Genomic DNA, 26066 nt, shown 5'->3' with positions numbered 1-26066 from the left:
ATAATCCCGAGTGGAGATGGGTAAGAGCATATTTGCTTTGTTCTTATGTCTTACACATTGATGATAAATAATTATTTTTGAATTTGACAATTGTGCTTGTGTTGTTAGGGCTTGGCTGGATAGTAGTTTCACCGGCAAAGATCGTGTAAGGCAAGTAAATAAAGTGTTGGGCAATATCTGTCGTATGAGATGGCCTGGATTGGTGATTGAGAATGGTATTGAGGTCCCTGTCACAAGATGGGATCAATACGGCCTTGCGGTTAACGCGCAACATGGGAATGCGCAAGGCGCAGTTTGGCACGACTTCTGGGTATGTTTATCTATCTTCTTGCGAAGTTATCAGCTCAATGATTGATTCATATTATGGATTCTTGACTATGTTTCTTTTTCAGAAATATTATAAGTTGCCTGATGGAGATACTCATACCGAGCATGCACACTCCGTGTTCCATAAGAACGCAACAGATGTTGTTGCGGATATGATGTACTATGTTCGAATCCAGGTGATTAATCAAGCTATGTTGAGTAGTGAAGGACGACGAGCAACCAGTAAGAGCGAGGCGTCACAATATGGACTTTCTATGACTGAGCAAGATTTTCTTCAGGTAATTGATGTTTTTGCTTATGTTGGAAAAAATTGATGTTTTTGCATATGATGTACTGTGTTCCTTGTATATGTTATAGTTACTTATACATGAATTGTGTTTCCATAGCATTCGATTCCATGGATAGCCGCCAATGATGCTGCTTGGCGTGCCTTATGCCGTTATTGGGCTTCGGATAATTTCAAGGCAAAGTCTATATGACAAAGTTCCAATCGTGGAACCGAGTCGTATCACAAGTATGGAGGTGATGATCACTTTCGTTTGGCAAAACGAATGGTAAGTACAGGAAACTAGCAGTGGTGTAGTTTTGTTGATTGTATATGACTTGATGTCATTTCTGATTATAATGTTTGTCAAATGTACGTACAGGAAGCTAGCAGTTGTGTAGTGCCCAGTGATGTTCAAATATACCTGAGGGGGCACAGAGGACCAGATCCTGCAAATCCAGATGTGTTGTGTAGCCAAAAGGCAACAGATCGTCTGGTGAGTGTTTTGAAATGCTTGGTAGATTTTGTTCATATGAATTTATGTATGTGCCCAGTGATGTAAGATTGCATTGTTCTTTTGTATGGAGGCTGCATATGCTGAGGCGATGTCTAGTCAGCACGGATCGGACTACGACTGGAGGACCACACCTATTGATCCTCAGGCTGTGTATGCAAGTGGTGGAAAACCCCATGGAAGGTGTGGACTCTACATACCTTATCTTGTTTCATCGGTTTAAGTACAATAGATTATTTTTGAATCTGTCGTGATGTTACTTGTTTGAAGGTACTCGATTTTCGATAACGTCATCGACTCGAGCCAGGTGACGGTTCAGAGGGGAGGTTCGTCGAGGTCTGCTGCTCGTAGCTCCCGTCGCTCTACTCAGGATACTGCAGAAGTTGAGCAACTACGAGAAGAGCTTAGGCAACATCAGGAGCGATAAAGGATTCAGGAGGAATACTTGAGGCAGCATGCTGCTCAACAAGAATACTATGCTACTCAGTTTCAACAACAGCAAGCACTGATACAAGTAAGTTCAAAAAGATAATTCATTTTAAGTTATGTATTGATTTAAAACACTGACATTAATGTGTTCGGAAATTTGGTAGAAACTAGCACAAGCCCAAGGGATACAGTTTCCGATGGCCCCCACCTCCACCTTCCATACATTTTCCTTGGCCTTCACCTCCACCTCCACCTACCGAACAACAGGTATGCAAATTTATCATAATTTACTTGTTACATTACGATGTAACTCCGTGAATGTCATTTGTATAGGTATATGAGACTCCTCCAGCTACCTTGCTGGCGCAGCAACAAGATGGTGGGTTAGACTTTGTCAATACGCTCTTCGCGAGTGGAGGTAGCGAGCATCACTCTTCGATATTTCCTGATGTTGATCGACAGTAGTGGGCTTCCATTCGATGTGTTTTGTGAGACTTCAAACTTATGTCTTGTGAGACTTGTGAATTCTTATGTCGAGGTGGATTTGACTTGTGTCTTATGTTATTATTATGTATGTGAGATGTTATATGTGATATGTTGTGTATTGTGGCTGTTATATATATATTTGTGGCTGTTATATATATTTGTTATGTATGCAATGTGTTGAATTGCCAAAAACAAATTGTATATTAAGTGCTGGTCAATTTAACTTCCGAGAGGCGTGGAAAACTCTCGGAAGTTAGTGGTTAACTTCCGAGAGGCCGTCGGAAGTTATCCCACGGACGGCGTTAGCCCGTGCTGGACGGCGTCAGCACCTAACTTCCGAGAGGCAGACGTCCCTCTCGGAAGTTTCTTTAACTTCCGAGAGTCCGTCGGAAGTTAGCCTAACTTCCGACTAATTTGTTCCGACGGGCTAACTTCCGACGGTTTCGGCTAACTTCCGACGGTTTAACTAACTTTCGAGAGTTTTGCGCTAACTTCCTACGGTTTAGGCCCTCGGAAGTTAAGTATTTTGGTGCAGTGAATTCTAGCATTGCATGATTAAGCTATGGCGCAGACGTATACACGACTCCTAAAACTAACTACCTAAAACTGACTAGTACTCTGTTCGAAGTTATATACCGTTTTGGTTTATTGAGGTACCTAGTTTGTCATATATCTATAAAAATCAAAATCACCTGCAAATTATAATTAGAACGAGAGCCATATGTCTTGTTTGGCACAAATTATTTCATAACTACTTCATAGATTTCATAGATTTAAACAGAAGTTGTATCAATCTAAATGCTCCTACAACATCTTATCGATTAGTTCAGATGTTGTTTTTCACGAGCTTCCATAGGCTATTTTTTTTCCAGCGAGCAACCGTTGTGCCAAACAAAAAATCTAATGGGCGTGTTCGGCTGGCTACAAGCCGACACTGTTGCAGCTATTTGGACTGCTGCAGCTGCAATCCATAGAGAGAAAAATACTGTAGAAGCCGCAGCCGCAGCCGGATTGCAGCCGCAGCAAGCCGCAGCGAACAAGCTGAATAACGGCTTCATAGGTTCAGTGCCCTCTACATACAACCCTATTGGCTCTATGATCCGTGAGACTGCACCGCCCTTCGTCCGTGTTAGACTACCTTCAGCGCAGATTACTCATCTCTATATCCATATTCAAACTTTACTCCGTAAACAGTGTGCTTCACAATACAAAACAGTGTAAAACAGTGTTTTTAGGTAAAATATAGGTAGACTGTTGCGGACGCCTTTATAAGGTAACAGTCTACCAGAATGTTTGGCTACCTGCAATTAATTGTAACTGTTCAGACTGCTGCAGCTACAATCCATAGAGACAACCACCGCCGGATTAAAGCTGCAACAACCTACATCGAATATTCGAATATGGCTGTTCTGTGAAGATTAGTACCATCAACAATTGTCCATTGTAGTATATAGATACTTATCACGTCTGTATTCATGGTCTCTTGCATAAAGAATACACAGTTACATTTGATATTTATTCGGGTCTTCAGGTGTCACTTCATACAACAGGTATCTGGTGAAACCTTGACTGAGGCTATCCGCAACTGTTACCCCTAAATTTTTCTCCCTATATCACTTTTCCCCCTATTTTCTCCCTATTTTTTCATCTCCCGCAGCGGTTCCCCCTAAATACTCCCCCTATACCTCACTACAACTATAAAATATCATTTTCTATATCGACTATCAATTTTTTATCTACTAACAATTACTCGTTGACCCACAGCACAGTGTCGTAGGGGTGAACAGTGAAACGCTAGATTGAGGGGGAGAGAGAAGAGGGCCGGCTCAAAGAGTGGCTTGTAGGAGGCAGCGCTGCGCAGTCAAGGGAGAGAGCTGCAGCCGCTACGAAGGGGAGGGGGCTGCTCAGCGCTCTCCGCTGCAGACAGCCTGAATGGCTGGTGTAGGCTGTAGCACTCGTCGAACTGTTGCTGTTGACTGTTGTCCGTCGACGGCAACGGCGGCGACGCTGGAAGCAACCGGAAACATATCTAGAAATATATTGTTTCTGAGGTTATCATTTTTTTGGGGTACGGAGCGCATCTAGCTAGACGGGGGAGTGGGGGATTGTGTAGCACCTGGGCAATCTACACGTGGCACGCATATGCAAAGACGCAGCCCGTCGCTTAGCAGGGTCAAAATGGACGACCGCACAGGGCTCCTATTTTTCTAGGGCATCTATTTCACGTACATGTAGTGTATACTAGCAGCACGAGATTATTTTCTTGTTTTATGAATCTTGAGGCTGCACTAAAAAATGGAGAACATTCAGATATTGATGGAAAAGAATTGTTTGTGGAGTTAAAACTCATCCGAGATTTAATTAAGGAATCTATGGGCCCTCTTGACATTTTGAAGCATGTGAAACATTTAGGGTGTTTTCCCAATATTATTATTGCATACCGACAGTAGCGAATCTAGCCGATAATATGATCGGGGTCATCGAGAGCAGTTTTGCTATATCATATAAATTTTTATGAACTTTAACAGTATTTTACTAAAGGATTTATAAAATTTATCGGGGTCGGCTGACCCCGATAAACCCTCCTAGATTCGCCTCTGCATACCGAGCTCTTGACATTTTGAAGCATGTGAAACATTTAGGGTGTTTTTCCAATATTATTATTGCATACCGAGTTTTGTTAACAGTTCCTGTAACGGTTGCATCTGCGAAAAGGAGTTTTTCTAAACTCAAGTTGTCAAAACCTATTTGTGTTCTACAATAACATAAGAAAGACTCAATAGATTGGCGACCATAGCAATTGAAAGTGATATGTGGGAACAGACTAAGTACGAAGATCTAATCGAAGATTTTACCTTAAGAAATACTAGAAGGATTTTGCTTTTTAACTGAACATAAAAGTATTGAACTGTATTTGATTATGTAACAGAATTATATTTTGATTATGTATTTTTTTAATTTAGGGGCCTCATTTATGGTTTCGCCCAGGGGTCTAAAAAAAATTAAAGACGGCGCTGAAAGACGTGAGCGTTCACAAGCGCTCAACGCGTTGCCGTCTTCGCCGCTACCGACGGCTCGGCACCGCTGGGGCGGGCCGGGCGGAGTGGTATTATCCTGATCACCAGTACGTGGAGTCGTGGACCGACGTCTCTCACTCAAGCGCCGCGGAACGGAATCAGCCGCTTGTGCTGCCACACTTGACGCCACGGCAAGGTCGACGACGTGCAGCATCGCGAACACGCACGTCACTGTCGCCACAGGGCAAGGCTGCAGCCTGCCGGTGACCATGCCGCCCACATCACTGCGTCTCGTAGTCGTACCACGTGGTCCGCGCGCGTACCTCCTGCGGCTGGAGGTTATCCATAGACCTTGCACTTGCACACCTCGAGCAGGGCAGAACACGTTCTCGCCTGGAATCTTTGGTCATCGGTCTGACTCATGTCGATCGACCAGAAGTAAGACGAGAGACAGGCATGTCGTATGACACTCGCAAACAACGAAAAGGAAATGAAATGGACGAGAGACAACGTACCTCTCGTCTTGTACGAACAATAAAAGAAACAAAACTGGATAAAGTTTTACGGCTGCCTCACCTCATGCTAGCTAGCAAGGGCAAATCAGATAATCATGGAGACATTGGCATGTCTGGATAAATAGTGCTAAAGTTTAGTACAGTACTACACTTTTAGCTAAACTCTAGCGGTTGGAGATCCAAACATGAGTGCTAAAAGATGATAGAAGTAAAGTACTAATGTCATATTCGGTTTCTTTAGTGTAGGGACTAAACTTTAGTTAAGGGACTAAAGTTTAGTCCCTAACATGTTTGGTTTTAGGAGCTAAAAATAGTAAGAATATACTAAATGACTCATAAGAAGACTAAAATCGACTTTAACATTCTCCTGCTATTAGTATAATTGAAATAAATGAAGGATAAATGTGGAATTAATATGGTTTAGTCCCTTTTAGCATATATGTGAAGGACTAAAGACTAAATTATTTTAGTCCATATTTTAGTCCTAGTGTTTGGCAAAAAAGTGACTAAATAGGACTAAAAACTAGTGACTAATTTTTAGTCCCTCTAACCAAACACCTCCTAAATTTTAGAACCATGCTAAACTCAGTTTAGCACATAGAATCCAACGAGGCCTGAGCTGGTCTTGCAAGTTTCTCTAGTGGAAGGTGTTCCTTCCAAGTTTCATATATGCCGTCCGTTTACATGAACTTGGTTAGTGTTAGTGAGATGGATCTTCCTTCTTTTTGTCAGATATGGCACGGAGATTCCAAACCGTTGCTTGCAATTTATAGAAACAAGCAGTTGTGCACGCATCGAGTCAATTCAAGGTACTGACTGCGTGCTTGGCCAGCACATCATGCATACATATATATAGGGGATACATATATAGCTGTATAAAACGAACGTATTATACTATAGACTATATTATTTATAAAATAAAGTTTAAAATAAGAAATAAAGATAAATAAGCTATTAGAGATAAATAGCAGGAGACCGTATCCTCACACCATGTGTCACCGCAACCGTGTATGGAACGTTAACTTTCCCAAGTCCCTGAAAAAATATTCGGGACCCTTTTGTCAACGCACTGATCTGAAGTCAAAAATCATTGCCGTCCTAAAGTTTCCCACCTTGAGACCCTTTTTGAAATGCAGTGATTTTTTCTATACTCTTTGTTTTTCCCGCGAAAATAAATTATGTCAAATTACTGTATGATTTCTCTAAAATTACTACCTCTCAAGAGGGTCTTCTTAAACTTATGAGTTTTCTTTTTTTAAAAAAAATCGTACAAACATATAGAGTGACAAGGTCACGACTCGAGACGTAAATCTCAAACTGACAAAATAAATACACGTGTAAGGTTGGCTTATTTCGAACTAAATTTTAGCCCGAAATCAAACACGTTGTAAATCAAGAATAGGACTAATAAATAGTCGACGATCGTACGGCTGAGAACCTCAACAAGCCAGTACGCCGCTTGCAAGTGACGAGCGGCCAACAAGACGTTCATGTCTCCAACGGTCCAACCTCGGCTGCTCCATTCCCATCGCATCGGAGAAGACAGGAGACGATTAGAGGGTGTTTGAATGTATTAAATTAATAGTTAGTTAGTTATAAATTGTTAGTAGAATTAGCTAGCTAACAAATAGCTACCTAACTATTAACTAATTTACCAAAAATAATTAGTAGCTAAACTATTAATTAGAATATTTAAATGTCTTAAATAATTTTAGCTACTGAGTATTAGCTCTATATTCAAACACTTCTTAGACCAGATAGCTTGCCCGCCCGGTCACACAACCGCGACGTTTCACGATCCGTCACTCCACCACCACCAACCAACTCGGCCTACACCGCGCCGCGCCGCCCGGCTACACGTCACTCGCTCATATAACACTCCATACGGTCCAGGAAGCCAATCGCCAGCCAGTCAGAGTCAGGAAGCGCGGCCGCACCAACCAGGCCCTGTACATAGCATCGGCCATAACACAGGTTATAGGATTCTCAGTCCGGCCGTGCCGGCCATCCATCCGGATCCTGAGAAGCCGTGCAAGTTTCCTGCTTCGCGGAGGATTTCAGTCATCCGCCTGCCGAGGGCCGAGTTTCTGCGGAGAGTGGCCAGTGGGCAGATTTTCTCGGCCCTGAATCGATTTGCCTGCTACTCGCGGTAGGCGAAGGGAAGGATTCAAATCAACATAACATGGCCGCAGCCACCGCCGCCGCTTCCACCATGTCGCTGCTCCCGATCTCCCAGCTCAGGCAGCAGCACGGCGCGGGCGCCATGAGGCGGCGGCCCTGGGTCGCGCGGCGGAGGCGATACGTCGTTCCGGTACGCGATTCCCACCCGATCCCCGTCTCGTCTCGTCTCCGGTTTGTTTGGGGGGCGCGCGGGCGCGGTGATGAGCTCTAGCTGACGAGTAGGCAGGGCTCGTGGGCTCGTGGCTGTTTCGATTTGTTTCCCAGACGGCGAGGCTGTTCGGGCCGGCGATCTTCGAGGCGTCGAAGCTGAAGGTGCTGTTCCTGGGCGTGGACGACGAGGCCGGCAGCAAGCAGCACGGGCCGCTGCCGCGGACGTACACGCTGACGCACAGCGACGTGACGGCCAGGCTGACGCTCGCCGTCTCGCACACCATCAACCGCGCGCAGCTGCAGGGCTGGTACAACCGCCTGCAGCGCGACGAGGTGGTGGCCGAGTGGAAGAAGGTGCGCGGCCGGATGTCGCTGCACGTGCACTGCCACATCTCCGGCGGCCACTTCCTGCTCGACCTCATCGCGGGCCTCCGCTACGTCATCTTCCGCAAGGAGCTCCCCGTGGTACGTGTCTACCCTGCTGCCCACATGCTTTGGAAATTGGAACGGAACACGTGTAACATGTTCACGGCACGGCACGGCAGACTGCAATTTCATAGATTGTTTTCGCTTGCTAATTAAATGCTTTCGCACACTCGGTCCGTCTGCTTTTGGTGCACAAGGTGCTCAAGGCGTTCGTGCACGGCGACGGCGACCTGTTCAGCCGGCACCCGGAGCTGGAGGAGGCCACGGTGTGGGTCTACTTCCACTCCAACCTGGCCCGCTTCAACCGCGTGGAGTGCTGGGGTCCGCTCCGCGACGCCGCCGCGCCCGCCGAGGACGACTCCGCCGCGCCGGCCGACTCCTCCAACTCCAAGGATGGCCAGATGATGGCCATGTGCGAGTGGCCGCACCGGTGTCCCCAGCAGTGCGACTGCTGCTTCCCGCCGCACAGCCTCATCCCCTGGCCGAACGAGCACGACATGGCCACCGCCGCCGCCGCCGATGCCTCCGGCTCCGCCCAACAGCAGTAGCGAAACTGCACTTGTGCTGCTACGCAATGTAAGCCGTCGTAGCTAGACTACTAGAACTAGCGTGTTGTTTGGTTGGGTACGTAGCTGCAACCGCGCGCGTGCAGTAGTGTGGCGCCAACACCACAACACCTGCATCTGCATGCCCGGCCCGCGCTGCCTATTCTTTAATTGGTAGCTTAGCTTAGCTCGTTCAGCTCCACTTCTACAAGCTCTTCGTCTTTGGATCGGAAGTACTCCCTCCGTTTCTTCGTTTCTTTTTAGTTGTTGCTGGATAGTTCAATTTTGCACTATCCAGCGACAACTAAAACAAAACGAAAGAAGTAGTAGCTTGGTCGAGGTCGGAGATGAACATGGTCTTGTACATATAGCTAGAACACTTGATCTCTAGATGGAAAACCTGCACGTACACACATATGTTGCAGGCAAAGTATCATCCGAAGTATTCTTGAACTGGAAGTCCTAGATTTGTGTAGTGGTGTACAAAATTGGATATGGTTAATTGTTTGTTCGACCGTACCATCTTTGGTCACGCGTGTCTCTGTCAGGAGGTGTGAAGATGCGTCTCAAAGTCTGGGGCCGATAGCCGACGTCGTTGCGAGTGGTTTGTGTGTACTGGAAGAAGATGTGCAGTGTGGTAGGAGTCTGGAGTTACCGGTAGTTTTCACGCTTGCGTGCCATTTGACAAGACTGGCTCCGGAGAGATCGTCTTTTTTTTTCTTTCTCTTTGCCTTCTCGTGATTGCTGGACTCGGCAATTTTGTCAGCATATGCCGCCGTTTTTTTGTGATGGGTTTGGTGCTCTTGCTTGGCGTGCTTGTTCGGTACAGTAGGACGACTTACATGCATGCATCTGTCTGCGGAAGAAATTACCAGAACTCCTGGAGTGCCCAAGGAACAGGAAGGATCATAGAAACGACGGGATCACTCTGGATGTCTTTGTTAATAATAACTAACTTGGTATATAATTTCTTTCTGCTATGTATCCTTAACCAGCGAATAAACACACTTGGCTGTATGCGGTTTAGTATTTTATTTATATATTCCTCACCGGCTAGGCGGCTACGATCTTTGTCCCCAAATCTGACGATTAACTGGTGGATGAAAGCGGCGAGACAGGAGAATACAAGACGTAACTTTTTAGTGCAAAAAAAAAAAAGAGAAGGAGTTGCATGATCTTCGATTTCTTGGAGAAGGTGTATGCTTTTCTCTTTGATTGACGAGTTTTAAATCGAAACCTCTGCAAGTGGAGATTCTAGACGTGTCACCTTGGGCGTGTTTGGTTCGGTTTTTTTCTGACAAGCTTTTCTGAAAAGCTGGCTGTAGAGAAAAGCTGGCTGTTGGGAAAAGCTGGTGGGTAGAATTTAGGTGTTTGGTTCGCCAGCTGTACAGAAAAGCTGTTCGTGAGAATCAATGTGTTTGGATAATCAGATTCTGAAATTGCAGATTGTGTTCGAAAATCGATCCAATGAAACCCGTAATGAAGAAAAGGTCATTACTATTAATTAGTTGAGTTGATTACATCTTAATTACCGTTACATTGACATACTAACCTACGACACTAACGCATTAGCAATTGCATCTCGAAAAGCGCTCATGTCTAACTCATCAGATGTGCTACTACTACTCTCACCTAAAGGTACATCATGACTTATGCTATTAGGTCCTACTACATCAAAGTCTCTATCGTGTAGAGCACTCTCTCTAATGAAGTTATGCAACGTCATACAAGCAATAATTATCTTGGATTGTTTGGTAAGCGAAAATGAAGGGAGACTTAATAGAACCCTCCACTTCATTTTAAGCACCCCAAACGATCGCTCTATTACATTGCGTAGCGAAGAGTGTGCATAGTTGAATACTTCTTTGCTCCCAATAGGTTGCCTCGCATTCTGCCATTCCGAAATGTGGTACTTCTGACCCTTATAAGGTGCAAGGTAGCCCTTTCTATTTGGATAACCTGAATCGACAAGATAGTATTTACCTGCACAAACATGAAATACAAATGTTAAACACTTAAGCCAGTAATTAGTACCATATGTCATAAAAAGAAGGTATATAATTATATACCTTCAGGCGGCTGGGGGAACCTGTCCGCATAAGTTATCAAAGTATCTTGTAATACTCTAGTGTCATGTACGGATCCTGGCCATCCTGTAACAACAAATGTGAACCTCATATCGAAGTCACAAACGTCCATTACATTCTGCGATGCGTAACCGTGGCGTCCAATATATTTGGCTTGCTCCGATGCCGGGACTGCCGCTGGAAAGTGACTACCATCAATTGCACCTATGCAATCCTTGAAGTGCGGCCAAAATCTCGCCTCTCGCAAACGAGGATGAATCTCGATGAAATTAGGGTCTTTGGGCTTAATTATGTCAGATGACATCTTAAACAGTGCATCAAGGACTTCAGTATACTTGCGACTAATTGTTTCCAAGGAGTGACCAAACTTATTCCTTAACTGCCTAAATGACTGTGGACCCCCACATGCCCACAAGAAAATGCCAAGTGCTTCCGTAGTACTAACACCCCGGCTTGGAAGTAGACCATAATTGTCCACCAATGTGTCATGCAATCGTCTAAAAACAGTTCGTCGCATGCGAAACATATCGAAGCAGTCGTTACTATTCTGCAACGTTCTCTCCACCCATTGAATACCAGTTTCACCTAATGCTCTTCTAGGAACCTGACTGATAGTCCTTCCCCAAACGTCTACAGCACATATAGCAACGACCAATTCTTCATCTGTGTCATCCAATTCGTTAACATATGTGTCTGCAGCAGGGTCAGACATCTGCATGCACACAGAGAACACAGACACATTCATATGTAACCAGAGTTTTGTAAGTCACTAAAAACTGAACAACCAAAGTTTACAAGCCACATATATATTCAGTTCTGACCGGAATACAGAAAGTTCACAGATTAACATAGTTCACACTCTCACAACTCTGATTATTCAAATACAAGTTCAACTCAAATATCTGGAAAACTGTTTGAAAGGGAAAATTAAGCGCACGACAAGTTTATTCCTCACAACAATAAAACGACATGACTGATAAAAAACACATAAACAACGATAATAGTGAACATATAGGCCTGTGTTCTCGAACGTCCAGCAGCTAAGTGCTCTTTTTAATATCTATCTCGTAAGCATTGCGAAGCCAAGCGATTCTTCCTTCTTTTGTCTGCAAGGTTGCAAAAACATCTCTATACTTCTTCTCAATCAATAGATGAGTGGCAAACAAATGTAGTTCGCTCCCTTCTGGTGATCCATCATCAATGACTTGTTGCAACTGCTTTTTAAGCTCAAGGCGAACTGGGTCATTGTCAGCAGAGGTAATGGACTTGTTAGTGGTCATTGAGCGGGACTCAAAAGCCTCCACTAGTCTTTTCATGTAGTCTTCCCTCGAATCTTTTTTCTTCTTTGGTTTAGGAGAATCATGACGCATCTTACGCTTCCCAGTAGCATTTGTGCAGGGTCAGGAGTGCTGTTTTCACCCCCACCTAAAATGTCGTCCAAATGATCATCAGAAGATGAATTAGCATCCTCGACGCCAGGTACCAAGGTTCTTTCATTTGTGCAGACAATGGGTCCAAACATAACCTTTAGCTCGTCCTCATTCTCTAGGAGGCTGTTTTGAACATAATACAACCTGGCATTGCCTGCACCAAATGGTAGTTCCTAGTTTTAGATGTCCAATACTATTGTTAGTCTAGGAAAAAAAGATCTACTTACTTCATTTTGCTTGGCCCACCACTCATCTGGCGCACTGATTGAACCAGTATGAGGGTCTCGACCAAGACCTGTAGCCCTTTCATTTAGAGTTTTCCACTGTGTGAACATTCGCTTTAAGGCGTCCCACCTATTCTTCATTTGATCCCTGGTGTAAGTGCGACCGGTGCGTTCCTTAAACTTCCTTATGAGGTTAGCATACCCTTCTGCATTTAGAAATTGTTGTGGCCTGTTCCGAGCATTGACCTCTTCTACACAAATTTCTGTGTAAATTTTTGTTGCTCTACTATCCCACTTTGCAATCACTTTGCCAGACTTGTCCATCTAGTGCATAACAAGTATATAGTTTTCAACATACGTAGTAGTGCTCTCGGATTAAGAAGAACAAAAAGATGAACACTATACTGGCCATATTAACATCAGGTAATAACATAAGTACTAACATTCCGATTTGCTTAATTACACAACGACAACCTTAAATAAACTGGTAGTGGACAGAAAAGGATAGGGAACACATTTACAGCAGCCCATTAACCAAAAGAGCAAACTTATTCCCTGTTTCCCTAAGACCTTACTACACAAAAGCACAGGGAATTCATCCCTGTTATTCAAACACCTAACTCCAAGGTTCACTCCCTTCTACCTTAAACATCGTTGTCACTAAACGAAGGCATCTGATTGGAGTCATATTCAACACCCCAGAAGTTTTGGAAGTGCTCCGCAAAGTCCCAGTGTGGAGTTAGGTCGTCGTCAGAAGGGGGTGGTGACGACAAGGTAGAAGGTTCATAGCTGCTGTCAACCGGGATGTTTACGTTGTTCACGATGTCCAAATGCTCTTGCAACACCAGAGAGTCTTGCTCCAGCATGCAAGCTATCTCCTCCAAAGCTACACGAAGTTTGGTAGCATCAAATGAGGTCAACCCGCGTCCAGGACGGATTGTTTCCCTCGCTACGGAAAATATCTTGTCCGAAATCTCTTGCATCCTTCCAATTGCCTTGTCGGCTATGGAGTCTGCTGAATCCATCTGATGTGGATTTATTAGGTCGTTAGTATACCAGACATGGGGAGTATCTAAAAAAATTTGGTGTAGTCACATTTCCTGTGCCTAGGCTGCTAACAAAGTCGGGGACAATTACCACAATTTAATAGGCAAGTGTGTACTAATAATAGTACTAACACACTGTGCATGGATTACCCAAAAACGTGAACATAATCCCTAATCAGTACATGGACAAGCGTTGAAAGAAAGCATGACCAAATAATAGGGCTATACCTTGGCTGAATTGGATCTTGGATCCTCAGACGAATAATCCGAGTTGATGGAGAAATCTGAAGAACATATAAACATTAGTACGTCGATGGTAATCCGTTCTGATGTACTGAAAAACTTGACATGGTTTGAATCTACTAGAATGCACTTATTGAAATGTATTATTGGGTCGGCTGCTAACAAACATAAACACCTTTCAATGGTTTCCCCTAAACCGTAACCATCAATCGTTCAATAGCATCTGTGCATCACGTTGGTACGAGTCAATACAGGGGGCATAACATCTTAACCAAGGACGTAGATGCAACCTAAACCCTAATCAAGACATAGGGATGCAACGGATCCGGAAAAGCGAATAGGAGTAGCGATGGGGGAGACGAAGATGGTACCTGCGTAGACGCCGAGATGGGAAAGGGGGGGAGGAGTCCACAGGTTGACGACAGCAGAGGGAGTTCACGACAGAGTTGCGGCTCGGCGGTTAAAACCCTAGCGCTGTGAAGGGTTACAGAGCCATCAAAACGACTGCGGCGGCGGACGAGAAAGTAGAGAAGGGCGGTATGGATGAGAGGTAGCTTACCTGCGAAGACGACCCGCGCGGCGGCGGGAGATGCGATGGGAGGAGAGCTGCGGCGGCGATGGGAGTAGCGATGGGGACGAGAGAGCTGAGGGGCAGCGGGGTGCGAACCCTACCCAAATGATGCGGCTTTCTGCGGAAGCGTCCTGAGGGCAGCTTCTGTCTTCGCGTAGTCGGCTGGCTTCTCAGCGAAGCGCGACAGGGAAAAGCGGGAGGAGAAGCGGCGCGTTTGGGAGGAGCTTCAGCTTCTAGCGGCCAGAAGCCCGCCAGAAGCGGAACCAAACACGCGCCTTGGAGTTGGAGCGCGATACGCCGGCCCATTCATTCTTAGTGGGCACTTAACGGGCTTTTAATTTAGAAGTAGCGTCCAGCACAAAGCCCAGAAAAACAAAACCCCAAGACCAAGACCACGACCACGAGCCGCACCTACGCCCGGCCCCCGGGGATTGAGCAAGCATCGGGTGCTTTCCGTTACGTTCCTCCCTCCCGTCCTGTCCTGACCTCCTCGTCTCATCATACTTCAGACTTCACACATCGATCCCCACTCCCCCACGGAAGCGAAGCGTACGCTACGCGCACTGCCCTCCGGCGACCGCCCCGCCGCTGGCGGGTCGGATTGGGTCCGATCCGGATCTGGATCAGCACCGGCATCGCCGCGACGGAGATGCCGACCCCGAGGCAGCGGCATACCTCCACCTCCGGCGGGGGCGGAGGAGGGAGGCGCGCCGCCTCCGGGTCGGCCATGCTGCCCCCCGTGGTGGTCCTCGTGTTCCTCTTCGTGGTCGCGCCTTCGCTCTTCTTCGTCGTGCGCAATGACGGTCGCGCCCACGCCCACGTCCACGTAGCCTCCGGTCCGATTTGCATCTCCTCTTCAGAGCCCCCGTTTTATTTTTGTGTCGACGCGAGGTGTTTAATTCTGCGTCGCTTGTGCGATGAGTGCCTAAATTGAGTGGAGCTTGGTGGGATTTGTCTGGATTTTGGGCTTGATGCGCTCCAGCCGTACTCTGACGCGACTTTTATTTAGTACCCGCTGCGCTGTTGCTTGATTTTTTCGTTTGGATGGAAACTGTGTCGGTGGAACATTGGTGCTCTAAGGAAACGAACCTAGTCACTCTCGGGATTGCAGGAATTATTATCCCCTGGCGCTCAGGTATTATCGGATTGCACGAACTGTTATTCCTTATATGTTGCTGTTGCTAAGTTGTAGGTGTATATAGGATAAGTGGGTAGCGATAGGTTAACGTTGTCGAAATTGAAGTGCATGCATACAACAGTGAGCTAACAAAACTATAATGCAACTGTATAATGGATGGTCATAAGCATGCTGAACAACGACGGCATTGCCATTGTTGGCTGAAATGTAGTATTATCTATGAAAAACAATGCATATGGTTCCACATTATTTTGTTGTTAGGTGTAAGAACAATGTACTACTCCCTCTGTTCCAAAATGTCTGTCGATTTAGTTTGCTCCTAAGTCAAGGCTCTCTAACCTTGACCAAGTTTATAGAAAAAATACATCAAAATCTACAGCATTAAATTAGTTTAATTAAGATCATCATAAAATATGTCTTGGCAGTCTATAAATTTGATGGTCTATATTTTAATATCTTTTTATCTGAATTTGCTCAAAGTTAGAGAGATTTGACTTAGGACCAAACTAAAACGGCATACATTTTGGAATGAAGGGAATACATTTTTGTGAATTAAAACACTGCACTTTCTGAATGCATTGTTTCACCTGAAATAGGTAAGCATTGACATATTCTGTTTGCCTGCAGATCGCAAGGGTAAGAATGGCAATCAGGTACTTACCAACCCTAAAAAGGTTTCAATTGCTTAATGAGCATAATTTTTGATGATTTATTTTACCTTTTGAATTGTCTTGCAGGAAGCAGCAGCAATGAAGAACCTCAAATCTATTTTGCCTAAGGAGGTCAGAACGTCTTGTGACCAACCCTGCAAGGGTTTCAATTGCTTAATGAAAAATACTTTTCACATTGCACATATGCTCCTTAGGTTAAACTACCTTAGATGCTAACTTCTCTCATCATACTAATACTAAGTCCAGATGTTCTACTTTTCAATTGTGTGTGTATACACCAAACTGTATCAATGCATGGCCCATGTCATAATGTGGTGAATGAACCCTAGATTTAGACCTCATTAATCACCTGTTTTTTATATCATTCATGGCAAGTTGGCAACTATTGTTATTTCCCTGTGTTATGTAGTTATCAGTTATAGAAAATATTATTCCCAGCCTAGTCTGTTTGACTAACCTTGTTCCACTATTCTGGTGTGTTTTCTGAATTCGATGTTCTTCCATTTCCTATTTTTTTGTTTTCTGTTTCCTTTCTATTCTCTTTCATTTGTTTGGGTCCAAACTTTTCATTTGATCTTTCATCTTCTTAATTTAATGGCAGGCAGTCCTGCCGGTCTGGAGAAAATATTTTTAATTATTTAGCTTATTGGCTACTGGATGTACTATTGCAGTCTGTTTGTTGTATGTTTGTGTTAATTCAGTAACTAGTATTCATAATGTTGGCTGTGTTTGAAACAGCCATTAATATTTTTTATGCATCCTTATTTTTTTTTGTGTTTGGCCATTTTTTTCGTCTTCAGGTGTTTGATGCTATAACTGCTAGTCAACAAGAATCAGGCACATTGAGTGTTGATTTTTTTAGGAATCATGCATCTCCCTCTTGGAAAACTGATGATCTAGTCACCGAGAAGAGCATGGATGTCAATGACAATGCTAAAGCTGAAAATAGTTTGCTAGAACATTCTGTGCCAACAAATAGATCACCCAAAGATCCAGGTACTGAATACACATAAATATCAAAAAGCTATTATTGCTTCTCTGCTTATGCAAGCCATAAATAAAGTGTTTTTTTAATGTAGATGAACATCAAGTTGACAAAGCAGCAAAAGTAGCTCGAAGGGTAACAATACTATTTTTTGTCAATTCACCTTGTTCTGGTCTCTGTTGATACACATTTCTCACGTCTTTTTTTACTTGCCTGTATACTGTAGAAACTTAGGGAGAAAAGGCGTGAGAAGAGAGCAATGGATTTGGTTCATAAAGATGATGAAGCACGTATTAAGCTGGAAAATGCTGCCATTGAGCGATCAAAAGCTGTCGATTCTGCTGTGCTTGGAAAATACAGCATATGGCGAAAAGAGAATGAGAATGAGAATTCAGACTCTACAGTTAGGCTGATGAGGGACCAAATTATTATGGCTCGTGTCTATTCTACGCTTGCTAAATCAAAGAACAAGAACGATCTATATCAAAAACTGCAGACTCGAATCAGAGAAAGCCAGCGGGCTGTTGGAGAGGCTAATGCTGATGCTGACCTGCATCACAGGTATGCGTCTGCATCACTTCTTTTCTTATTCTAGGAAAAAACTGTTTCTTACTTTGCTCTTTTTTACTATCTACTTTGCAGCGCACCAGAAAAAATCAGAGCAATGGGTCAAGTTTTATCAAAGGCTAGAGAAGAACTTTATGATTGTACGGCAATCACTCAGAGAATAAGGGCTATGCTTCAGTCAGCTGATGAACAGGTCAGGAGCTTGAAGAAGCAGAGTACATTTCTTAGCCAGTTGGCTGCAAAGACAATTCCAAACAGCATTCACTGCTTGTCTATGCGTTTAACAATTGATTACTATATCCTGCCCCTTGAGGAACGGAAATTCCCAAGGAGTGAAAATTTAGAAAACCCAAATCTCTATCACTATGCACTTTTCTCTGATAATGTTTTGGCAGCCTCTGTTGTTGTGAACTCAACCATAATGAATGCTAAGGTATTTTGCGTGTACTTTTAGTCAATTATTCAATTGCACTCCACTAAGTAGTTTCTAATGGTGATGTTTGGCATGTCTTTTTCAGGAACCAGAGAAACATGTTTTCCATCTTGTGACTGACAAGTTAAACTTTGGAGCCATGAACATGTGGTTTCTGCTGAACCCACCTGGCAAGGCCACCATCCATGTTGAGAATGTGGACGAATTTAAGTGGTTGAACTCATCATACTGTCCTGTGTTGCGGCAACTTGAGTCTGCTGCCATGAAAGAGTACTATTTCAAAGCTGATCGTCCCACCACTCTCTCAGCAGGTTCTTCGAACCTAAAGTATCGGAACCCCAAGTACCTCTCTATGCTGAACCACTTGAGGTTCTATCTCCCAGAGGTCTATCCAAAGTTGGATAAGATACTCTTCCTCGACGATGACATAGTTGTGCAGAAAGATTTAACAGGGCTGTGGGATGTTGATCTTAATGGAAAGGTCAATGGTGCTGTGGAAACCTGTGGGGAGAGTTTTCACCGTTTTGACAAATATCTTAATTTTTCAAATCCACACATTGCTCGGAACTTTGATCCAAATGCATGTGGCTGGGCTTATGGGATGAACATCTTTGATCTGAGGGAGTGGAAGAAGAAAGATATTACTGGGATCTACCACAAATGGCAAAATATGGTGAGGATTCAATTCTTGACACTGAATTGCATGATTTACAAAGAACTGACAAATATGTACATTCTTAGTTAAACTCATCATATCTCACATATTCCTCCTGCTGTTCTGTTCTGTCCTTTTAGAATGAAGACAGGGTCCTTTGGAAGCTTGGGACACTTCCGCCTGGCCTCTTGACCTTCTATAAGTTGACGCACCCACTGGACAAGTCATGGCATGTTCTTGGATTAGGATACAACCCAAGCATTGACCGTTCAGAGATAGACAATGCTGCTGTGGTTCATTACAATGGGAACATGAAGCCATGGCTGGAGCTAGCAATGACCAAGTACCGACCATATTGGACCAAGTATATCAAGTATGATCACCCTTACATCCGTGGATGCAACTTGAGTGAGTAGATAGTCGTGCTGAAAAACTGACAGATGAGGAAGAGCTTATTGGACAGAAGTGTTCCACTACCATGTCCTTGCGGTGCGTTATTCGACTCAGCAAAGTGGTACTACCTCAAGCTCTTGATTGCTTTCCTCCCCTCCTCTCCCAAGAAAAATTCACCGGTGGCTGTTCTGACGAGTGATGTATTATTATAGCGATGCGTTTTTTAATTCAATTATTAGTAATATGCATTTATATTTTCCGTCAAAATTAGCAGGAGAAAAACTTATAAAATGGATTTGTGGGGCTGGTGTCGCGTGCTGCTTAGAGGTATGCCTAGAGAATCGAGTGTTGCCGGAATTGGATCCTTTTTTTGTATCAGACGATAAAGTGGGAGTACAAGCCAAAGCGGAAGGCATGAATCGAATGGATTACAGGTTTAACCCTGAGTCCTGACCAATGTGAAACTATTTTACCTACAGTATCAAGAAATGCTGGTGTCCGTTTTATGATAACTGATCTCGTAGCTAATCTTGTGTTTCTCGGTCACGTGTTACATGGTGCTAGCGCCTGAGAGATTGGATTAGTCAATTTATTTCACAAACTATGACATTTTCTTCTAGCAAAAAACTAGAAAACAAATAAACTATTTATTTACAACTACATTGTTACTACGTGTATTATTACCTCTATCATAAAGAGATATAGAACCTAGGTTTAAATCTATCTACTAGCCGAACAACTAAGCTAGAAAAATAAAACACACAATTTGAGAAATTTGTAATTTTGTCACACTCAGTTTTGGCTTTTGGCTCCATGTTATTATGCCACCATGTGTCTATAATTGGTGGGACCATATGTGTCTATAATTTGTGGGTCTGATGACATATTGACGAATACCATAAATGATAATGGCAAAATTGCTAATAGCTCCACAACTAAGGTGTACATAGTAAATGTAGAAGTTAAGAGGTCGATAGAGATACAAAGTTTCCTTAATATCTCTTATATTTTTACGGGTATCAAGAAGCGTGCAAGCTTCTTTCTAGTTTTTGTTGGAGTCTCTCATAAGGATGCTTATATGAGGGCTAAGCTTTCCATCGGGTAACTCTAGACTTGATCATAGGCTACTCGAGGCAACCAACCCGACCCGCTCGAAATAACATGACTCGACCAATGCGACGGGCAGACATCGGCCAAAATTTTTGAACCGCAACGATCCACGGGCTGGGTACGTACCATGATTTTTAACCTAAAACTCGACCCAACCTGACACTATGCACGGGTCGGGCGCGGGCCGTGTCAAACGACTCCCGACCCGACCCAATGTTTGAACAGGTCTAGGTAACTCTATGAATAGATCTGAGTCTTCTCCATGTGCAAGTGAGTCTCCTGAACAATCTATCTCTAATCGCTCTCCACTATCTTCACTATTGAGTTTTTTTTCAAAACATCGCTGGCCTTTCCAGTACATGATGATAGCCACACCGCACTATAAACTTAGTTGATATAATCTTGCAAGACTACAAACTCCTCTAATACAACTATAATTGTGTGCAAGCATCAAGGGGCAAGGGGTATTCTAGCCCCACTCAAACATTAGGCGTAAACCTAGAGCAAACACTATGAGTAGTGGTCTATAATCTAAACATTTTAGAAGACACATGCACTAATCATTATGTGATTTTTTAGTACTTGGATTTCTAGAGCCACTAAAGATGAGTTTCGACTCTCTTGATATGCTCATCATATCCATATCTCAAATAGTCGGTTGGGGTGGTATATATAGCCCCTAAATCTAAAACTAGTCGTTGGAAGTGATATAGAATTACAACACACTCATCACATATCTAATGTGTCCATGTCAGCTAGCCATTGGCAACTAATGGAGATTGAGCGTATGGTGCATTATGGCTCTCTCTAGTTGTGTTGCAACCCTCTTTGAGTACCTTGTCCAGTGCTTTGTGTATCTAGTATTCACCAAACATGTTTGGTGCCTTGTGGACTTCCTCAAACAGATTACAATCCTCCCTAATTACTATGTTCAATGCCATATCCGGTGCTTCATTTGGACATGTATAGAGCCTGACATCTGGTTTGGTTGTAGTTGCTCTTCTTTGACACAATGCTTCTCGTACCCGGTGGTATCAGGTGCATCACAGACACATCCAATAATGTTGAGCTGCATGTTCTTCGTTGTTTCTTTGTGCATCTTTATTTGAGCTTCTTCCATCTTATGCCTTGGACTCTGCATGTACTTTAGGTGTTTATTATGTATTCTAACATCTTGCTTGAGGTGTTGATAATATAGAACACCATTTTTTCTTAGTCCAAGTCCACTTGTGCATCCTTTGAACTATATCCAAAATACTAGCAAATAATGTTGGTCTAAATGATTATATTGATCATCAAACACTGAAAACATACTTTAAATGGGCATCAGTTAATTTTCCTTATAATCTCCTTTTGGTGATTGATGACAACACGACCAAAGCAAGCACATAATAATTATAAAAAGTAAAATGCAATCTACTTGTTCGGATGCAGTGCAAAGGCAATACATGCTGCTAAAAAGATATCAGGGTTTTGAACAAGCACTGACGAGTAAAAATTTGTGTATGCACGTTTTAGGCCTAGATGGTGTGCACGGTGGACAAAAGGGTTATACTGGTTCGGGCTGAGTGTCCCTACTTCAATCTTTGGTGGCTCGCGCTACCGGCACTTGATTGCTCGTAGTAGGGGATTACAAGCGGACGAGAGGGAGAGTTCCCAAGTCTCTATGTGATGTGTGTGTGTGTGTGTTTCTATCGTACTGCGTGTATTGTATTTTTCTTTTTCTCTCCCTTGCCCTTAGGAGGCCTCCTCTCCCTTTTATAAACCATGGGAGAGGGGTTACAATTTTGTCATGTTGTCGCTAGCATGGTGAAGGAGTCGACACACCTATAAGATGGTCAGGCTTCCTCCTCTATTGCTATCGCCGACCACCTAGGTTGCAACTTTGTTGACTTGCTCGGTGAGGTTGCATGAAGATTGCGGGTTGCAGTACGTGCGTAAGCCTTAGGACATGGCATGGGGGTTGGGGTTCTCCTTATCCCAATTGGAGACCTAAGCTAGAGTAGGTGTTGCAGGGCTATCTAGTGTGGTGACCGTCCCTCAGAGTTCGTTAACCTTACCCATGAGACTTGTCGGTAGATGACGTCATGTAGTTTGTTCATATCTCCATCCTCTCTTGACGGACTTTCATGGCAGACGGCGATACAGATGTAACACCCTGTCCACTCTGGGACCAGCGATACTTACTCCTGGCAGCTCTCTAAGATCATATACCACCCCATAGACCAACTCGAGTATTTTGTGCACACTTTGTCATCACACATGCACACCTGAGAAGACTTTCTGGTCGGTCACCCTTCCCCAGATTGCTCTAGGCTAAGCACGCTTAACCCAGAGCTTCTTTTGAGATAGGCTTTCGAAAAAGAAGATGCACCTTATTAGTATGAATACTCTATTAATTCTATTAAGCCTTGGACCTGAATATCTCAAACGTTCACCATTTGAGATTGACACCTAGCATGTGTAGGATGTTTTTGAAATCCTTTGTGTTGTCTCTAGTATGCTAGGTGACTATGTCTTATGCTCTGAGTCATTCACTATCTTGAATAATAAATTCCATGCTTAATATCAAAATCAAGATAAGTGATCAATTTAGATCTAGATGGGTTTGAATTAGTCACGACCTCTCTGTATCGATACTGCTTCCATTTGCACATTTGGATGAACTCGAGCAGGGTAGTGGAGGATCGAAACCGGTGCCTTTAGCTTCTGATTGTTTTTCTGCAAAGGCTACACCCATTTGAAAAGTTAGACAATGACAATGCCAACCTCTCGTATTCACATGCTTTTCACTGAAACTTGTAATTTGCAGCAAAATCCGATAAATCTTGAGAATTTCATCTGGTATCATTTTTAGATATGTTTCTAGCATGATGAGTGACGATGTTTGGGATAGTTCACTTGGTTTACCTTGACTAGCACTTAATTGATTTCCTTCTTACTATATGCCTATTGTTGTCTTTAGTGGTGAAGTTATCTTTTGAACTGCTTAAAACTAAATCAAAATGCTTACACTTCACATATCTTGAGCATATGATCAATTTGAGCATTTGCTAGCATGTGTATTTATTGTTGCACACATAGCACAACACCACTTAGAGCATTTTTATACTCTGACTGGTATACTCCTGAAGCTCCTACATATTCTCCATTTTCTCCTCTCCTTTTGCATTTATGCATTTTCTCAGGGGAGTTCTCTTGTCAAGGAGTTTCTGTTTCTACCCTCATTTGTGCTTGATGAGTCCACTTGTCAACAAGGGGGAGAGACTTTGAGATTTTCGGCCTCCTAATAAGAGGAAGATTTTGTGCATTTCAGGCTTCTATTGTTCCCATCATCAAAGCGGCAAATTCTTGATTTGGGTGAATGCTTTGATGTGGGGAGAGATTTGAGCCATTTGGAGCTTTTGCTAGTTGTGTTGAGCCATTTGCCTCTTTCTGGAGGAACTAGCCTTGTTTTCGGCTTTTGCGCTGATTTGGTGCTCCGATGTGCTTTTGATTGCTTGCTATTTGGTGTTGAGCCCTACTTTTGCCTCTTCTTGAGGACTAGCCGTTTTCTTCTTAGTCGTGTTGAATTGTTGCCCATTTCTTTGGGGACCAAGATTTGCTTGCTCTAGATGACCTATTGGCTTTTATCTGGATTTTGGTCACTTGAGTTTGAGTGAGCTTCTCTTCTTCTTCCTTCCTTCTTATATATGCTCATATGGTGCTGTTGACAATGCACTCATCAAGGAGGAGATTGCGAACATAAGATTGACTTGTCCCTTGTGGTTCGGATTGGTGATGAGTGATTGTCAACGCGTATCACTCTGGGGTAGTCAGTGGACTGACAAAAATGTGAGATTACATTTGTGCAACCATGTCGGTTGCTTGTGGTGTGCAGGTGTGGAGCACGAGGACAGTGGTCGACGACTAATGTGAAGGTCATGCGGGCTTGTGCTGATGGATTGGGAGCGGTGAAGAGCGAATGCTGGGTCTTGACTGATGGACCGGGGCAGCTTTGTGACTAGTCATGGTGGGTGACACCTAGGACACGCAATCGCGAGAGGACATGGCTGAGCGGGCCGTGTTGTCGGCGCGGTCATGGACTGGTGGGATACGTGTATAGGACGTGGGGACACGCACACGGTGTGATACTTACGGCGGTTTGGTGGTTGAGCATCAAAACCAGCCAACGCTACGGATGATGGGTTTTCGACTGGGTTTGGCCTGAAAACCCGGCGATTGCAGTTTCGGCGGGAACTAGAGACGACACGTGGCGTGATCACGAAGGGTGCATCAGAGACCTTGGAAACATATTTGTATAGGTGTGTGAAAATTTTCATTTCAATTGGATTTCATTTGGTTTAGTTTCGCATCCTAGAACAGAATTTCGTGTTGCTGAAATCAGCACTTGTTCGTGACACAATTTTGAACTGATTCGAACTTTTCGGCGACTGATTGGCGATGCGTTTGTTTTGCTGCCCACGTGTGTGTATTAGAAACATTTTGAAAATCACAAGATAACTGGTGTGCTGATATAATTTTGGGTTTAACGCTTTCTTCATCTCGATTGAAGCCTCGATTGAAGTGTAGTGCTCAAGTTAAGTTTTTAGCACCAAACTTTGATTGACTTCCATTCACCTCTCTCTGATCGTGTCACCCGTCCTTGGTATATTCCTTCGTTATCCAATTGAAATATATAGCTACCTATCTTCCCTCGTCAATGCAACTTAGATTTCCCGGTTTACAAATCGAATTGTGATGAAACCCCAATTTCAGACGCAACAAATATCTAGAGTATCATACTATCATATATCTCGCTGTGAAGACAAGGAGATAAGACAAGTCATAAACACGGCGGGATTATTCGTGCGGATGCGACCTGATTGCAAGAATCTCAAATTCAGACATGTGCATTTGTATAGAGACATTAGACGATGACCAGCAGCAAGCAAGTTGTCAAAATAAAACTGAATTTAGGCTCTGAAACCTAACATATGTTGCTTCCTCTGCATCATTCAGACGGGAATCCTTTATTTATTTATTTTTGTTGTTGTTCTCGATATATCAGGTGGCTTGTCAGGTCTTGCCACGAGCTTTTCCATGGATTTTTCCATTTCATTGACCAATCCAAGTGACATGTTCATCTATAAACAAATGGAAACGGCAGCAGTCGCTAGCAGATTAGGTGTGGCAAGTGGTGGTAAACCCCCTTTTGTTTTTGCGATGTTGCCTGCGCTCGATCGCTTTAATCTATCTGCCGAGAGAAACCGAGAAATCGCTTGCTTATTCAGAAATCAAAATCTCGGAGCCTAGCACATGTCTGCAGACAAACGCATTGAGCCACATGAAAAGAAACAAGGACGGTCGGGAGGCTGTTTGAACCGACCCTTGAGATGAGTCATAACGTGCGTGGTGCTGTTCCTCTGTCGATTTCAACCGTCCGACTGACCTGGTCGCTAGCACGCAGCAGTTGTGTTCATGTAATTCATTCGGTATTCTGGTGAACAGTACAGTGGTTAGTCTCAGGCTAGCTTGTTCGCTGTGGCTTGGTACGGTTTTAATCCGTCTGCGGCTGCGGCTAAAGGCAGCTGGGCAAAGAGCATATATAGCACCAGACAGCAGCGCCCTACTCCAGTTCAGAATTGCTCTAGTGTTTATATAGAAGTGGCGTTCTAG

At 43.8% G+C, this 26066-nt stretch overlaps 2 protein-coding genes and 1 long non-coding RNA gene across 6 annotated transcripts; all 3 read left to right on the top strand.

Moving 5' to 3' along the window:
* The first annotated feature begins 472 nt into the window (after nucleotides 1–472).
* LOC118472979 (uncharacterized) lies at nucleotides 473–801 on the top strand. The gene is made up of 2 exons (XR_004851548.1): nucleotides 473–605; nucleotides 714–801. It is a non-coding gene; the product is annotated as an uncharacterized lncRNA (long non-coding RNA).
* Nucleotides 802–7488: 6687 nt separating this feature from the next.
* LOC606426 (senescence-inducible chloroplast stay-green protein 2) lies at nucleotides 7489–9374 on the top strand. Its single transcript, NM_001112301.2, has 3 exons — nucleotides 7489–7864; nucleotides 7999–8349; nucleotides 8508–9374. Exons 1-3 carry the CDS (start codon nucleotides 7736–7738, stop codon nucleotides 8856–8858), a joined length of 831 nt encoding a protein of 276 aa, NP_001105771.2. The 5' UTR covers nucleotides 7489–7735; the 3' UTR covers nucleotides 8859–9374.
* Nucleotides 9375–14876: 5502 nt separating this feature from the next.
* Nucleotides 14877–19810, top strand: LOC100192958 (Polygalacturonate 4-alpha-galacturonosyltransferase). Of its 4 annotated transcripts, XM_008652639.4 has the most exons (10): nucleotides 14877–15292; nucleotides 15466–15591; nucleotides 16222–16247; nucleotides 16332–16376; nucleotides 17066–17261; nucleotides 17345–17385; nucleotides 17477–17811; nucleotides 17893–18250; nucleotides 18336–18923; nucleotides 19046–19810. In XM_008652639.4, the coding sequence occupies exons 1-10, from the start codon at nucleotides 15106–15108 to the stop codon at nucleotides 19319–19321; spliced, it is 2178 nt and encodes a 725-aa protein (XP_008650861.1). In that variant the 5' UTR covers nucleotides 14877–15105; the 3' UTR covers nucleotides 19322–19810. The 4 variants fall into 4 exon arrangements, with proteins under 4 accessions (XP_008650861.1, XP_035816262.1, NP_001345442.1 ...); XM_035960369.1 differs by lacking the exon at nucleotides 15466–15591 and having other exon boundaries at nucleotides 14880–15292; nucleotides 16191–16247; NM_001358513.1 differs by lacking the exon at nucleotides 15466–15591 and having other exon boundaries at nucleotides 14978–15292; nucleotides 19046–19736.
* The last annotated feature ends 6256 nt before the right edge of the window (nucleotides 19811–26066 follow it).

This window comes from Zea mays, chromosome 7, assembly GCF_902167145.1.
Source record: "Zea mays cultivar B73 chromosome 7, Zm-B73-REFERENCE-NAM-5.0, whole genome shotgun sequence".
Lineage (NCBI taxonomy): Eukaryota > Viridiplantae > Streptophyta > Magnoliopsida > Poales > Poaceae > Zea > Zea mays.
This window is presented reverse-complemented; position numbering and strand designations above follow the sequence as displayed.

Coding starts and splice junctions, on each gene's coding strand:
- LOC606426 (NM_001112301.2), top strand. CDS start 7,736: ATGGCCGCAGCCACCGCCGCCGCTTCCACCATGTCGCTGCTCCCGATC. Junction 7,865..7,998: donor GGAGGCGATACGTCGTTCCG/GTACGCGATTCC, acceptor TTTGTTTCCCAG/ACGGCGAGGCTGTTCGGGCC. Junction 8,350..8,507: donor TCCGCAAGGAGCTCCCCGTG/GTACGTGTCTAC, acceptor TTGGTGCACAAG/GTGCTCAAGGCGTTCGTGCA.
- LOC100192958 (XM_008652639.4), top strand. CDS start 15,106: ATGCCGACCCCGAGGCAGCGGCATACCTCCACCTCCGGCGGGGGCGGA. Junction 15,592..16,221: donor TATTATCCCCTGGCGCTCAG/GTATTATCGGAT, acceptor GTTTGCCTGCAG/ATCGCAAGGGTAAGAATGGC. Junction 16,248..16,331: donor AGGGTAAGAATGGCAATCAG/GTACTTACCAAC, acceptor ATTGTCTTGCAG/GAAGCAGCAGCAATGAAGAA.